General features: G+C 42.9%; 1 protein-coding gene across 8 annotated transcripts in view; it reads right to left on the bottom strand.

Moving 5' to 3' along the window:
• Positions 1–15,605, bottom strand: part of MTMR3 (myotubularin related protein 3) — an 80,922-nt gene that overhangs the window by 41,589 nt on the left and 23,728 nt on the right. For 4 of the 8 annotated variants that reach the window (XM_080355536.1, XM_080355537.1, XM_080355542.1 and 1 more), the window contains 4 exons: positions 7,099–7,175; positions 4,084–4,159; positions 3,649–3,738; positions 2,416–2,532 (listed from right to left, as the gene is read on the bottom strand). In XM_080355536.1, the coding sequence (XP_080211662.1) occupies positions 2,416–2,532; positions 3,649–3,738; positions 4,084–4,086 (210 nt within the window). In that variant the 5' untranslated portion in view covers positions 4,087–4,159; positions 7,099–7,175. Of the gene's footprint in view, positions 1–2,415; positions 2,533–3,648; positions 3,739–4,083; positions 4,160–6,020; positions 6,162–7,098; positions 7,176–8,937; positions 8,993–14,266; positions 14,740–15,220; positions 15,242–15,605 lie in introns of those variants that run through there. The other 4 variants (XM_080355539.1, XM_080355543.1, XM_080355538.1 and 1 more) reach the window with 3 other exon arrangements.

Below are 15,605 nucleotides of genomic sequence, written 5' to 3'. Positions count from 1 at the left end.
CGTTGCAACGTGAGCATTACTAACTTTTAAACGTCTTTATTTTCAAGTACGGGTGCAATGAATGATCCAGCAGCACTGTGCTACTTACTGAGGTTTCCCAGGCACTGTTTTGACAGCCAGTCTATTGAATTGCAAACAGAGAGAGAATAGTACGGTGAACAAAAACAAGAACAAAGACCAGGAGAATCCATTTTTAACTGGATTCCAATTCCATCACGCAGTTGCCTTTACTAAGGGATCAATTCTACCATGAGAACATCCCACCCGCTTCCAGGAGACACCTGCACAGAACAGCCGCACGTTCCTGCTACAATAACACAGATACTTGCTAAGAATCCCCTTTCTTAGACAAAAGTGCATCTCTCCGCTGAGCTGACAAGGTTGTTAGTGTGGCTGGACTTGGTCAGGATAGCGATTCTTAGGAAAATAAGGCAAAATTATGAACAAAATAAGCAACCCCCCCTCACCATGTCCTAATGTCAGTCAGTTATAAATTCTTAAAAATGTCTTTTTACAGATGTTTTCTGAACAGCTCTCGTAACAAAAGCAGTAGGAAAGAATCAAGATGAACTCAATCAATAATTTAGAAAATCACTGTCTGATCAATAGTTTCGATCCACAATAACCAAAGTGATTATTACGCCAATATTTAACAACTTCAATGGTTCCTAATTATTCTAAGTGTGTTCTATCCTTAATGCAAATCCTGTCTGCCTTGGCTTCATCCTGCATTATTAGTAATGGCCTTATATGGTTACAGAAGAATAATCTGTATTCTGCTTTACCTCGTACATTATCTAATTGATCCTTTCTGGTTAACGGTGACGTGTGACGCAGGACAAACGAGCCTGGAGACCCCAGACGGTGAGAGGGCAGCTACTGGATGTGAAAGCCGGGGAAGCAAAATTAATATGACCAACTTGTACGGGCTCTTTCCTCAGCAACTCTCGCTACTGCTCAAAAATATTAAATAGAACATTCTTAACAATTAACACCCCCAATTATCTTAAGGACAGATGTGACAGTAAGTGCGGTACATGTATTAGTGGCCTCCCTAAGAAAGTAACTATTATTTCCTGTCATTCCTCAGGACGAACTCTTGATTTCTAGATTTACAGTGTAATTGCTTTGTTCAGAAATAATACTTGTATTTGCTGAAAATCATGATGATTTTTAGCACTTTGATGATGTACGCAGATGTTCACCAGCCTACTGCAACAATTCATGAACTAAAGTAGCGCTTAAAGTGATTCAGAACTATGGCACAGGCACATTTCCAAGTCTGTAGATAACACAGCTATACTAGAGACAACATAAACCAATAAAGATGGAGTTTCAGTTACTAAATAACATTTTTCTGGCACGAAATAATTAAACACCAATTTCCATTTAAGATTGCCGTGGCAAACATTAGATCAGTCAGGTGCACAGGAGATCTCGCTGATGTCCAGCCCGTTGTGTGTCACTCATGTATGTGTTGTTGGACACTTGTTGATTCTTATATTTTGTTTCCTTTGCTTTTCTCAGGTGGGAACAACAGGCAGTTCTGGTGTTTGCCACTTAACTCACCACCACATAGTTCAGGATTTATGACCAACACATGGCAACGGCGACCAACACATGGCAACGGCGACCAACACATGGCAACGGCGACCAACTAGTCAGGGATGGGACTTGTCTCGAAATAAGGAGATCGGCAAAAAAACCCATCATCAGGAGAAAAAAGCTTTGATTCTTTGGATTTTGTGTTACCAGTTTTAGCACCGATATCCACAAAGATATTTCTGTGCCATGTATAATGTTGTATCAAATTCTAGATAGTTCACAAATGGTATTACAACCACTGTAAGTCAGGATTAGACTCTTGCAAAGGACTACACATTGCCCTTTAATTTCTGTCCATGAGCATCAGTAGCTGGATGTGTAACCATTTTTAAGAATGGATCCTTGGGGTAAAGCTCTTTAAGGAAAGGCGTATGTCCAAGCCCCAGCTCCGGTACATCAATGACTGTACTCACATTACCCAGCTTCAGGTGTGTAAATTCAGCAGCTGGACCTGCTTCCACCTTCGGGAGCTCCAAGCAAAGCACAAATCTAGTCTGGGTGCCTAAAGAGCCCTTTGGAAGACCTGGGATTTATTAATAACTACCGACTGCACCCAGAGCTCGGGGAGAACAAACAGCTGTACAGAGAATGGAGAGCTGAGCAATGTGAATTTTCCTTCCAAAGCCCAATTTTCAGAGCAGCTGAGGCATCTTTTGATGCCTAAATATGCATCTGTCCTCCCTGAAAAAATCTCATAAAGAGAATTTCCATTACCTTAAAAGGCAGGATCGCTGCACTTTGATCCTCAATTCTCTCATTTGGGTTGAGTTCAGAATATGATACAACCACAGTAGCACGAACGACACTTACATTCACAACGGACTCCTTGAATTTGATGTGGAGCCTGTAATTGGAAAGCGCAATGATGGCATCCTCTGCTCGTCCGACGTACTCCGTGCTCTCACCATGAAGCTCAATGAATGGGACCTTCCGAATAGGAAGAAAAATCTTTCAGGAACCATTTACCGCAAAGATGCAACCTCTTGTAAGTATAAATTCAAGCATGCACCATGATAAAATCCAAATGAAACGCTGCTGAGAACTCAGCCCAGCTATTACTGCTGAGGCAAGTCTGGGGTAAGGTTGGTTCAGAGGTTAATTGCAGCCTTTGTTGAAAATGATTCCTCATTTTCTTTTCATTTTCCTGAGTAGCGAGTGCTTGGTCAGGGAAAACAACGATTTTTTTAATGAAAATCTAAGTAAAAATTTTTGGCAAGAAGTCTGACCAACCCCTTGATTTACGCTCACTCCTTACTTAATGGAGGGTGGCATTTCCATGATGTTAATTAAATTCATCCTTAAGTATGCACACCATAAAATGAACAATCATCTATGCTACTGGTCCCCAATATTCACTAAGAAGCTCTTGTAACCATCTTCGACTGGATCCCTAAATGCTGAAATCAGCTGGACAAATTGCACCTTTTGCTTCTCACTGCAAATAGAAAATGCACAACATGCTGCTGCTTTATGACGTTAGAAAATCTGCATTCGTATTACACTACATGTAACAATTTCAACCATTTAATTAAAAATGTGACTTAAGCCCCATTTAGCTGAGCTGGGTAAAACTTGAAAATAATCTGGTTCTACACCAGTTTAGCTTAAATCAATTAAAAATATTTTCTATTAAAACAAAACAATGTATCTGCAGTTGATGTGAGAGTGTCTATGTGGATAAGTCGCTTGAACTAAATCCATTTCAAAAGGAACTTTGGAAAATTGATAAACCCAAAAAAATACCCATTTTGTGCAAAATAAAGGCTTTTGGCTTCTCTGTAACAAGAAGTAACGGTCGTACTTAACTAGCTCAATGTTATTTTGAGTTCTAAATGATGGAATAAAGCCTAGCACTTGAAATTACTGCAGAATTAATGGCTATATGTTTCAGCCACTCTAAGGAAACTCTTGCAATATGATGCACCAACAGCACATGAATAGTTAAAATGTGTTTCTCCTCTGACTGCGCTAGATTGCGAGTTAAAATCCTACGGGAGAGGCTGGAGAATCTCTCAACCAGAGGGATCGGGACGTGGCTGTTACCTGCAGGTTCTCGTCCTCTCGGATCAGCTGCTTCCTGGGAAAGATCTGATTGGCCTGGATGCATTCAAGGCTGTGCTGAGTCTCTTCATCCTAAAAAGCAAAGCGGGACAGTTCACCGAGCGCTGTCACTTGCTGCCTCCTTCAACACCCGCTATCAACAAGCAACCAAAACCCCACCAGGAAGGGCTCTGCAGAGAATTCGGGTATGGGTAACTTAATAAAGGCACCTAACTTGCAAAGCCAAGCATGCCAACTAAATATATTAGAAATAGGTTTCCTTCCTGCTGACTGATTAATAAACTCATTAAAAAAAGACTTGTATTAGGAAAAGAGTATGAGTCTAGACTAGCGCTAACATTACATTAATTCTCTAATGTTTTTCATATTTTAGGCTATTCTGCTCTGTAACAGACTCTACAAACCCCTTTTTCTTACCATGACAGGCCCTGGATAGGAGGAGAAATCCTCGTCTTCACTCACAATACTTGGAGGCTCTTCTTATTATTAAAATCTAGAAAACCAGAGAAGTGTAACAATGAAGTTAAACTCATTTGCTTTTGTCAAACAAATACAAATTAACTTTTAAAGACCGAGAGTTCAGTTGTTAGACAACTGCAAGCAAACATTATTATGAAAAGATGAAATCCATATAAACTAACTCTCCTGAGAGACAAAATTGTTTCCAAATGTGTCTGGCTCCTTCTGTTCATTCTGAAAAATCGTTCAAGGTTCTGCTGGGAGAACACCCGACCGATTGCAGCAATTATACCACTGTTGAGCTCATCTCAATTAAAACATGTTCATCTTTCTCCATTACCTGAGTTTTCTCCCAGGCCCTTTGCAGATGGTGATTCACAAACACACAGGCTATAAAACCAAAGGGATCGTTGTGATAAGTGTCTGAGCTGTTCTGTAACACAGGCCGATGGAGCCTCCTGAAATCACCTTGTTTCAACAGTGGCATATGAATTAAAGTTCATATACAGATCAAACTCCCCATTTTAGAGTTATGACTCAATTTCTACACCCATGGATGTATCAAAATATCCATTTGCTTGCAGTGACCTTTCCAAAGGCTCCAGATCACTATACACTAGTGAATCGCTCTCTCCACCATCTATTAACAATAGATAACAATATCTAATAACAATAATAATAATAATATAATAACAATCCCCCAACCTTTAATCATCTGCACATTTTCTGGAAATATTGAAGAGCATACCATCTTGAAATTTATGCCTATTAGGCGTAATGATGGAAGTCAGTATAAGAGTTACAATTTGGTTTTGAGATTTATCTTACATTCAATTCTTTAAATTCAGGTATAATTTTAAATTTATAGATGGTATCCCCTCTGTAAAAAAAATTACTCATCTGGGTATTTTACGGGACTTGCGCATAGAAGATACAAATGAAAACGTATCAGTTGAGATCACAGAATCCCAGAATGTGAGGGGTTGGAGGGCCCTGGAAAGCTCATCCAGTGCAATCCCCCCATGGAGCAGGAACACCCAGATGAGGTTACACAGGAAGGTGTCCAGGCGGGTTGGAATGTCTGCACAGAAGGAGACTCCACAACCCCCATGGGCAGCCTGGGCCAGGCTCTGACACCCTCACCCCAAACAAGTTTCTTCTCAAATTTAAGTGGAACCTCCTGTGTTACAGTTTGCATCCATTGCCCCTTGTCCTGTCCCTGGTTGTCACCAGCAGAGCCTGGCTCCATCCTCCTGACACTCCCCCTTTCCATATTGATCCCCAGGAATGAGTCCCCCCTCAGTGTCCTCTTGTCCAGCTCCAGAGCCCCAGCTCCTCAGCCTTTCCTCACACGGGAGATGCTCCACTCCCTGCAGCATCTTGGTGGCTGCGCTGGACTCTCTGCAGCAGTTCCCTGTCCTGCTGGAACTGAGGGGCCACAACTGGACACAAGATTCCAGGTGTGGTCTCCCCAGGGCAGAGTAGAGGGGCAGTAGAACCTCTCTGACCTACTGACCACCCCCTTCTAACCCACCCCAGGTACCATTGGCTTCCTGGCCACAAGGGCCCAGTGCTGGCTCATGGTCACCCTGCTGTCCCCAGGACCCCCAGGTCCCTTTCCCCTACGCTGCTCTCTAATAGCTCATTCCCCAACTTACACTGGAACCTGGGGTTGTTCCTGCCCACATTCAAGACTCTACACTTGACCTTGTTATATTTCATTACATTTCTCCCCACTCAGCTCTCCAGCCTGTCCAGGTCTCTGATGGCAGCACAGCTTCCAGTGTCACCACTCCTCCCAGCTTGGTGTCACCAGCAAACTTGCTGACAGCCACTCTATTCCCTCATCCAAATCATTGATGAATATATTGAATAATACAGGCCCCAGTACTGACCCATCAGCAGAGAGCATCCAAATTACTGCACAACACGGTTCTTGCTCTAATTGCTGCACTCAGCTGCAAAACAGCTCCTATCAGAATCATGTGGCTTTTCATGTGAGTGTAAGAACCTTTTTATGGTGAATTTTGGAGAAGCTGTTTGAAAAAAAACACAGGGGTTTCAGTTTGAATCAGGATTAGATCTAATCTGTGATGCTGCCAAGATAAATGGTAAAAGAACTTCTACGACTGGTTCTAAAACAAATAGTCTGCACACTCACGGTGCTCCCAGAATGAGTGAAATGCTTCGTCAAGCACCACAACACAAGAGAATTTATAAATATCGTTGGCAAAAATAGCAAGAAATATCGAATGAAGCTGATCCCACTGAAGAAATCAATTCTCAAGTAGACTCATAGCATTGTTTTCTCATTAGTTGCAGAAAGGAATCAGAATTCTCGTTTTGTTTAATGGCAGTTGGCACATAAACAGCTCCTCTATGACATTCCAACCATTTCCCAGAAACCAAATGTTCAAACAGAGCTTCAATAATAACTGACCAAGAAAACATCTTCAGAAAGGGCACCCTCAAATTCAGGCTCCTACTTATAAATAGGATCCCATATAAAGAGCAGAGAGCTATAGTGTAGTGAATTGTTAGAAATAATATTGGTTCCTTGTCAGGACTGAGGCCAAAAAGGGTTATGTTATCAATTTACTGTGCTGCCCTTGCAACTGTAGTCTCACATATATTAAATTACACCAAAAAGAGGTTGGTCTTGTTAATTCTCCATCCTTACGTTCTGCTTGAAAAGATAAATGAGCGGTAAAGGTTGGAACCTCAGCCTCCCTCCAAGCCAGGATGGGAACATCTTAATTACCTTTCACTTCAGATGTGCCTTCTGGTCTAAATTATGTACATAATTAAGACTAGAAATAACCATCTGTTTGCCAGCGATTCTAAACAAAATGAGATTGTATAAATAAAGGATCATTTAAATTCACATGTATTTAAATGCAGTTGGACTTATAACAAGGAGAAACTCGTGGCGGGGGGGTAGCTGGTCTGACCCAAAGCATACAATGAGCTTACCAAAGAACGAGATAATAGAAGTCCTCTTTGCCCCAGAAAGTTTCAACCGCGACTCCTCCAACACTTCACATCGGCAACTGCAAATAAAAAGACAGCGCTTTAAAACATGAACGTTCTTTGCATAAAAAACAAACGTTGAGCAAATTATACAAGAAATTCAACTGGTATGTTAGTTTGTCTCAATTAAAGAGGAAAAGTAAAAAGTACTGATAGGGAAGTTGTAACTCCTGAGATGTTATTATGCCCAAGGAGGGAATTCAACAATGGGATTGGGACAGACACATGTGCTGGTCAAGAACAGTTCAGAGATCACGGCCACAAAGCAACTCACATGTTTTTTAAACTTATTTGGTACACAGGAGTACAAAATATATTACTTAGCAATACAAGCTACAGGAGATAGATCCACCTGGTTTTGTACTGATCTTCCAAAGTGGTTTTAAATTCTACACAACAATTACCTTTTTCCCCCCAGGAAAGCAGATGAAAAGCTCCCAACAGTGGTTATTCTTGGGCGCTTTTGGACAAAGCTGCGAAAAAGCCCCACGTACGGCAACGCTCGCATGATACCGTCATAGAAAGCCTTATCTTTTTGGCTTTCCAAGTGCTGGACAAACAGTGATTTCCTCAAAAATAAATTTAAATGTTGTTTCACAAATATATATTAAAAAAATACTCTCTATAGGGAGAAAATATCTGATTTGCTTCATTCCTCGCTGCTGTATAACCTCATCTGGGTGTTCCTGCTCTATGGGGGGATTGCACTGGATGAGCTTTCCAGGTCCCTTCCAACCCCTGGGATTCCGGGATTCTGCTCATTGCCGCAGGTTTTCAGAGATGTCGTCTATAGGGACACAGAGTTCTATATGAAAATACCCAAACCTACAATTACAGCTCCAGACTCAACCCAACCATTGAGCAGCCAAAGGGCTGGAATTGCAGCCCTTGGATCCACCGTAACCGCCTGCGTATGTGCCTGGCAAGTCTAATCCTCCAAACATATCATTCTGCTGCTAGAAATAGTTTGCTTGTACTTCGACGTTCCACAACGAGGGAGAACTTTCACGTTCTGCTCCATTAGAAAAATAAATCTCTGGTTTGCATTTTTGTGTCCTTTAGGTTACGGCTTATAACAGGGGAAAAAACCCCAAGAAATAGGACTGATATCGTAGAAAGAAATAGTTGAAAAGCACAAGCTTAGATGCATCTAACACTGCATTCTAACATTGTGCACAGCAGACACACTTTAGGGGAATCTCATATGCATCTACATCCAGCTATTATTTTCATAATCTGTGACACTAGGATGCTCTACTTTAAAACACACAGAATCCCAGAATGTCAGGGGTTGAAGGGCCCTGGAAAGCTCATCCAGTGCAATCCCCCCATGGAGCAGGAACACCCAGATGAGGTTACACAGGAAGGTGTCCAGGCGGGTTGGAATGTCTGCACAGAAGGAGACTCCACAACCCCCCTGGGCAGCCTGGGCCAGGCTCTGACACCCTCACCATGGAGAAGTTTCTTCTCAGATTTAAGTGGAACCTCCTGTGTTCCAGTTTGCACCCATTGCCCCTTGTCCTGTCACTGGTTGTCACCAGAAGAGCCTGGCTCCATCCTCCTGACACTCCCCCTTTCCATCTTTATCCCCAGGAATGAGTCCCCCTCAGTGTCCTCTTGTCCAGCTCCAGAGCCCCAGCTCCCTCAGCCTTTGCTCAAATGGGAGATGCTCCACTCCCTTCAGCATCTTCATTGCCCTGTGAATGATCCCAGCTGCTAAAAACCTCAGCTAAGCAGGAATTAAACTTTATAAAACAGTTTCTAAAAGCAACACTTGATTACCTGCAGAGATCAACTTTTTTTTGTAGTTTATTTTAGAACATCTCCCAGCCAACAAGCCATACCCAACTCCAACAGCTTTACAAGCTGATGATTAAACGCGGCACCCGGAGCAGAAAGAACAGAGTTTTACTCTGAGGTACCAGCCTGATTGATCAACATGTTGAACTTTACAGCCGCCTGGTTCTACAAAGTCGCCTTTGACGGGAATATTCAACAAGCTTATTAAACAACAACAAAAAAAGGTACGAAGGCAGATTACGCAAGTCTAGAACGACTCTTCAGAGAGTTTTCTGGCCACATCCTTGCTTTTAAAAACACAAGATACACACTGAGGGTAGCAGAAGATAGACTTATTTTGTGTGCTCGAGGTGCAAGAAATAAACCTTCGCAAGCCTGCAACAAGCCTTTTATTGAATTTAGTGCGGTTTGGAAGAAGCCACCGAATCTCCAGGGTTTTGTAGCGAAGTTTGAAAACAGGAGAAAAATGTTCCAATAGAAGTGTTAATAATTGCGCCTTATTCCAGCCAGTCCTCAGCAAACACCTCGGGCCACATTCCTCCGCGGGGCTGCGGGGCACAGATAAGCACCTCTACTGTTATCGCTTCCTAAGTCAAGCGCTTGTGCCAAAATTCAAGAAAAAAATACAGAAAAAATACGCTGACTGTAAAAAAACCAACAAAAAATAAATCACAAAACTAAAACACTAATTACTGAAGGGAGGGGCAATCCCAAGCGCTGGGTGTGTTTAATTAAGAGTGCCCGGCACACGGGCGCTCGCTGCCCCGCGCAAGGGGACACATCCCCCCCATCCCTGTGCTCCCGCTGTTTCCTTGGCACTTGATCTGCAAAAATCAGATGGGCAGCACAGGAAAGCAAAGGGGAGCAGATGAAAAAGTGAACAGGACCCCTTTGTTAAATCCTACATCGGCACACGTGTCTAGTAAAGGAATTGGCTTTGCACCATCTTTCTTCCTAGGTGCTCACATCCTCAGAGCTGCTTTGGGTTTGATTGCTTTTATATTCACATTTAACGCAGCCTGATTTTAAACATGTAAGAAGTCACTCTGCCCCAAGGCTTCAGTACTTCAGATAATGTGAACAGAACCCTTCAACTCAGCTTTTGCTTCGAACCATCTTCTTCCGATCCCCCTCTGTTGACTATTTTGTGATGCTGGGTACGAGGTGAACACTTCAACCAGCATGGCGGTCTTGCCTCTCCTGGTTTTTCTTGGAAGATGTTATGGACAAGTAGAGTGGCGGGATGATATATCATACTGTGAGACGGAAACACAAGTCGTAATATGGTTGTGGGGGAAATTCGGATAAATTGTTTCCAAGTTGCTAGAACTTTTATCCCTGAAGATATTCCCACCTTGAGCAAGCCAACAACACTGACCCTACTCTGGGCAGAGCGCTGGGCTACACAACCTCTCAGCTACATTATCCCATCAGCCTGTGACAGTGTTTGTCTTGACATTTATTTAAACAAAACACTGGCAAATAGCTACTAAAACAGCCCCGAGAAGTTTTGATAAACATGTTTGTTTAATTAGGAGATTGGGAAGTTGTCACTTTGGTTTCTTAGCAAAAGGCTGTACCTTGCAAGAACAGAAGAGGTTTGGTTTGATAAGCATGAAGTGAAATGACAAAATACTTCCCAATTTTCTCTAGCCACACACAAAGCTATCCTCATAAGGACACAGATAAACAAGAGCAAACTTTCTTCTGCTATTTGGAAGGTGTATTTTTTCCTCCCTTTGCTGCAATATGGCATTTCCGCACCGTGTACGTTGTCCCATGTTGCAACCTCCATATGATGCAAGTGTGGCTACTGATTAGAATTTCTCTATTTCCATTTACATTTCTAACTTCGCAATATTCCTGTTCCCACACAGCCCAGCTCTGCAGCAACTCAACCTCCTCTTGCACCATATCACATCCTACCCATTTCATCACCTTTTTGTATGGCTGCTTTCCGCTCAGCTTTAGCTTGAGATTATTCTCCTCCTCTTTCACGTTCTTCCCAGCAGATTTTAGGTCGCTCTCCCCCAAAACCATTTTTACCCTCTTGTTAGCATGCTAAGGAACCGAGTGCCACTACCAGCTCCCTTGCACTCGGGGTAATGTGGGCACCTTGTGGTTGAGCCAAAAAACACAAAGGGGACAAAAGCGTTGCGACCTCCACCCTGAGCATGGTCGTTCTGATGCCAGAGAGCGGGTACAAAGCTGCTGCTTAAACACATGCACATAGAGAATCAGAGAATCATTTTAGTTGGAAAAGACTCTCAGGATCATGGAGTCCAACCATAACCCAACTCTACAGTAACCCATGTCCCTGAGAACCTCATCTATGAGCCTTTTCAACCCCTCCAGGGATGGTGACTCCAGCACTGCCCTGGGCAGCCTGTTCCAATGCCCAACAGCCCTTTCCGCGAATAATTTTTTCCTAATATCCAATCGAAACAACCCCAATCTCCAGGGAGGTATTTTCTGGTTTCTACTGCCACGTGCCTGCTCCATCACACACTTGTGCAGATAAAGTTACATCATTTCCAGCTTGAACATGAAGGAGTGTTCACATCAATACTCAAACAGCTCACTTTGACACGGATGGGAAGCATCCTGCCTAAGAGCACTTGCCTTATTCCATTTTCCTTTCTACCTGTGCTTCTGTGAGTGAAGAATAAAGTTAATTACATGAGTCCAAAGCATCAAAAAGGTTCTGTCAGCATCAGTCACTGCCCTGACTCATACATTAATGGTAAGGCAAATCATTTTCCTTTGCAAGCCTTTCCAGGCGGCATGTGTGCTTCCTTCAGCTTCCCACTCAGAAGAGGCATTGATCTGGTTTTAAAGCCTTTGATTAAGCCGATTATCTCTGCATACTAGTGAAGAGAGATCACTTCTTCCACTGCAAAAATGAAATGTAGAAGCAGTAGTTCAAAGTTAAACCCAAAAACATCTCGAGCAGTAAAAGCAAAGCACGGAACGGCAAATAATGCAGCGGGCAAAGCGCTTCTGAGCCTGCGGCCACCCAATGGAGGAGAGGGAAATTCAATCCTGTGTTACGGAAAAATGGACCCTCCTTAACTGATATAAACAATCAAAATCAGTGGAACTTTAGGTGCGATTATAGCATTAATTATTCCAATAAATAGGAGGTTTTTTAGGAAGAATGCTTCTGAATAAAAGATTATATATCAATGTTCTCCTTCACTGACCCGAAAACAACACAGGTCAAAAGACCACAGCAAGCTTGACAGCGAAATCTGAAGAAAACGTCACATTTTCTTACAAGATTGCAGTTCTGCTTTTCTTTGAATTCCTTTTTCATTTGGATAAAGCCTTGAGATCCAAATGCTGCAATTGCTCATACAGAAGCCAGGATACAATCTACCCAGCGATGTTCTGCTGAACCACTGGGCGTTTAAAATCCAAATTAATCACCCATTCTGTCATTTCCCTTTTATTTCAATTACTTCATATTCCTCTGTTTTATGTGCATGACAAGTAACATCTTGGAAGGCCCAATGAGTTTGGTGTGAATTGTGTGCAGATCTGCAGGGACGGGATCTGAATCCAATAGTCGTGCATGAGAGGAGGCAGGATGCAAAACACTGACCAGAGCTTGAGCTGCTGGAAACTCGGGAGATTTGGGTACATTCTAAGCCAGAAAAGTGACCAAGTGTGCTGGGGAGGGAATATTATGTCAAAAGTTAACCGGAGAGCGATGAAAACAGGGCAACATAAGACTGAAGTTATGAAACAGAAAAAGCAAATCAGCAAGACTGAGACCAGGCAGCAAAAGTTTCCACTGAGGATGGTGGAAGATGGGGAAGAAGGGAATCATTTGCTCCTCACACTTCCCATTTTTCCACTAAGGTTCTCCCAAGCCGCTTGCCATGAGTCACACTCCCCTCTTTCTTCCTTTGGAAAAGAAAAGCAACAAACAAACAGGCTGTTAAAGTCTCAAAGGTTTTAGTCATCCCCCTTCCCTCCTCTGGGACCATTTTGCTTTAAGCCAGCCCTTGCCATTAACTGCACGAGCCCTGGGAACAGTGGCTGCTGCTGGAGGAGAGCAGCGTTAATCACCACAGGCTCCTTACACATTGTATTAATATTTTACTGATAGCCAACGTTAAAGAGATCTACAAATAATTTTAAAATATTTTGAAAACAGGAAGAACCATAAAGCAAATTGGATTTGAAGTCTCCTTTGGTGTTCCAAGTCACACTGCCATGGGAATTATTTTTTCCCCACTGAACTGCCTTAGGGTAACACACAGTTACGCTATCAGCTCCTAAGCGTGGAAGCTGACCTCATTTTCACCATACTTTGTCTGGCACAAAGCTTTTAAAACCTCTTTAACAAATCATCACTCAATGCTTTGTAATAAGCCAACTTTATCGAAACACCAAGTACCTGCTAGGAATACCCTACTTAATGCTTTGAGAAATGGTTAAGTTACTACGAGGTGTCCGTAGCAGGAAAATCAGCCCCCCCAGAGGCTCAGAGCAATGGCACCAATCAGCCAGATCACAGAAAAGTCTCTTTTCAATAATCAAGGTCTATAATGACACACCACTTATCGCACACCTTGTGCAATGCAATTACAGACTATACTTTTAATCCATGAATTCTTCAATTGCATTGAAAAGAGCTGTTCTGTCAAGGAGGCCATTGGGGGAAATGGATTTCCACCTTGGCTGTGTTCATGATGCCGTTCGGTGTTTGGTGATTGACACCAACTACTCTACACAGGAGTGGAAGTTACTCATTTCCAATGGCCTAACACCAGCACTTGGTAAAAACTGTGGCACACTCCAAAAACGCCTTTAATTTTACACTTACAGTGGTTTTGCTATAAAACAGACTATGCTTGCATTCCCTGAAACATCAGAACGGGTACTGCTCCCATAGTCCCCCCCAGCAAAACACTCCCCTGCCTTATCTTACACCAACCTGACATTTCAGACCCCTCGCAACGTAATTCAGCTCCAAGGTGCGAGAAGAAACTAATCCAGAGAGAAGTCAGACAATGGCACTACTACTGTACAGTGCTGTATGTGCTGCTTCCTTGCAGAGCAGATGTCAATAAAAAGCACCTGCATATCATTCAGAATCCAGAGGCAGCTTAAGAATCACTGCAACACCTGCAGAATGACATTTTCTTTACAGAACTAGTCCATTTGTCTGTTCGTCTCTTAAACTACTTATATATTTACTTCTCAAAGCACTAAGCAGGCTAAGTTTAAATGGCGGAGTTTGCTGTTCAAACAGCAATTACCCTCAGAAAGCCCTGAGCTACAGCAGAGCTCGAGCACCCACCTGCGTCCCGCACCAACAGGAACGCTGTCGGCTTTGGGTAGAATACATCACATTTCTGCCAGCATCTGTGAACTTCGGGATGAAGAGCTGGTCTCTTCCAAACCAGCCATGATAGAGGATAAGTATATTTGTCCACAGCATTAATACTACTGCTTATTTACAGTAGGAAAGCGTTGCATTCAGGTATGTATTTATTAGTACATGCAAAACTATTCTGCTCACACAATGCAATCAAGCAATCACACTGGAAGAACTCATCTAGGCTTTATTTAGCGACAAGGGACCACTTTTTATTAACTAGCCACCTAAACTGCACATTTCAGGAGATAATCAAGGATCAGACGAGCTTTTCTAGGCAGATAAACAGCTGTTTTCTCCAGAGCAGGCCAAATACTTGCTTGGGCATCATCCGCAGAACTGCCACAACATCAGCAGCACTCGCTGTTCAACCAGCCACTCACTACATGTAAATACTGTGAGGCAAAAGTCAAATTAGGAAGAGATAACCCATGTGTGCTTGTGCATGATAAGGAGAGCAGCAAGAGCTGGGTTAGGAAACACTTGCAGCTTAAGTGAGCAGAAGGAATTTTCTGCTCACTCCTATTTAGAAAGTTCCAGCTTCAAGGCAGACACATGATTTACCAGAACAGGCTGCTGTTTTCCTTACCTTTGAGCAGCTAACCCATTCCAGCCCAGAGCAAACAGATTATCGCATCGATCCATCTCCACGTTCAACTCCTCCAGGCTCTCAGGAGTTGGTTCTGTTACTATTCAAGTTTTCTGCAGCAGGAGAGCAGATTCCTGCCAGTGCTGCCCTTCAATCAGCACAGCTCTGAGGAGCTCAGGCTCCTCGCGTGTATTGAGACGTACCCAGAACTCAGATGCCTTCCCCAATTAAGGAGCCTTCCTATATTTAGATCACAAGGGGCAGACAAACTGGTTTGGCTGACCTACCAGCACGGGGCCTCCAAGAAACCTGCTACTTGATGTCCGCCCTTTGGTCGGCCGATTCAAGTCACTAGGAGAAAAAGCAGAAGAGCAAATATCTTTTCTCCTATGGTTAAATCACTTCCAAATATTAAGACAGTTGTTTATTCCCATCTTTTTCCATTCATGGAAAAACACGGTTACTTTCAGAAGCAGGAAATGTAACTGGAAAAACACTATTTTCGATTTGCACTTAAGAGCTAGAGATGGGGCTCCGGAACTAAAATAAAAGGCAAGCAAAGAATGATAAACTTTACAAGTGTCTTATGAATACACAGAAAAAGGACCACGAGCCACATGCAGATGGAACCGCAGTGAGGGGCTCTGAAGAGCCAAGACCGCATCTCTCAAG

The sequence above is a fragment of the Nesoenas mayeri genome (assembly GCF_963082525.1).
Source record: "Nesoenas mayeri genome assembly, chromosome: 17".
NCBI classification, from domain to species: Eukaryota; Metazoa; Chordata; class Aves; order Columbiformes; family Columbidae; genus Nesoenas; species Nesoenas mayeri.
This window is presented reverse-complemented; position numbering and strand designations above follow the sequence as displayed.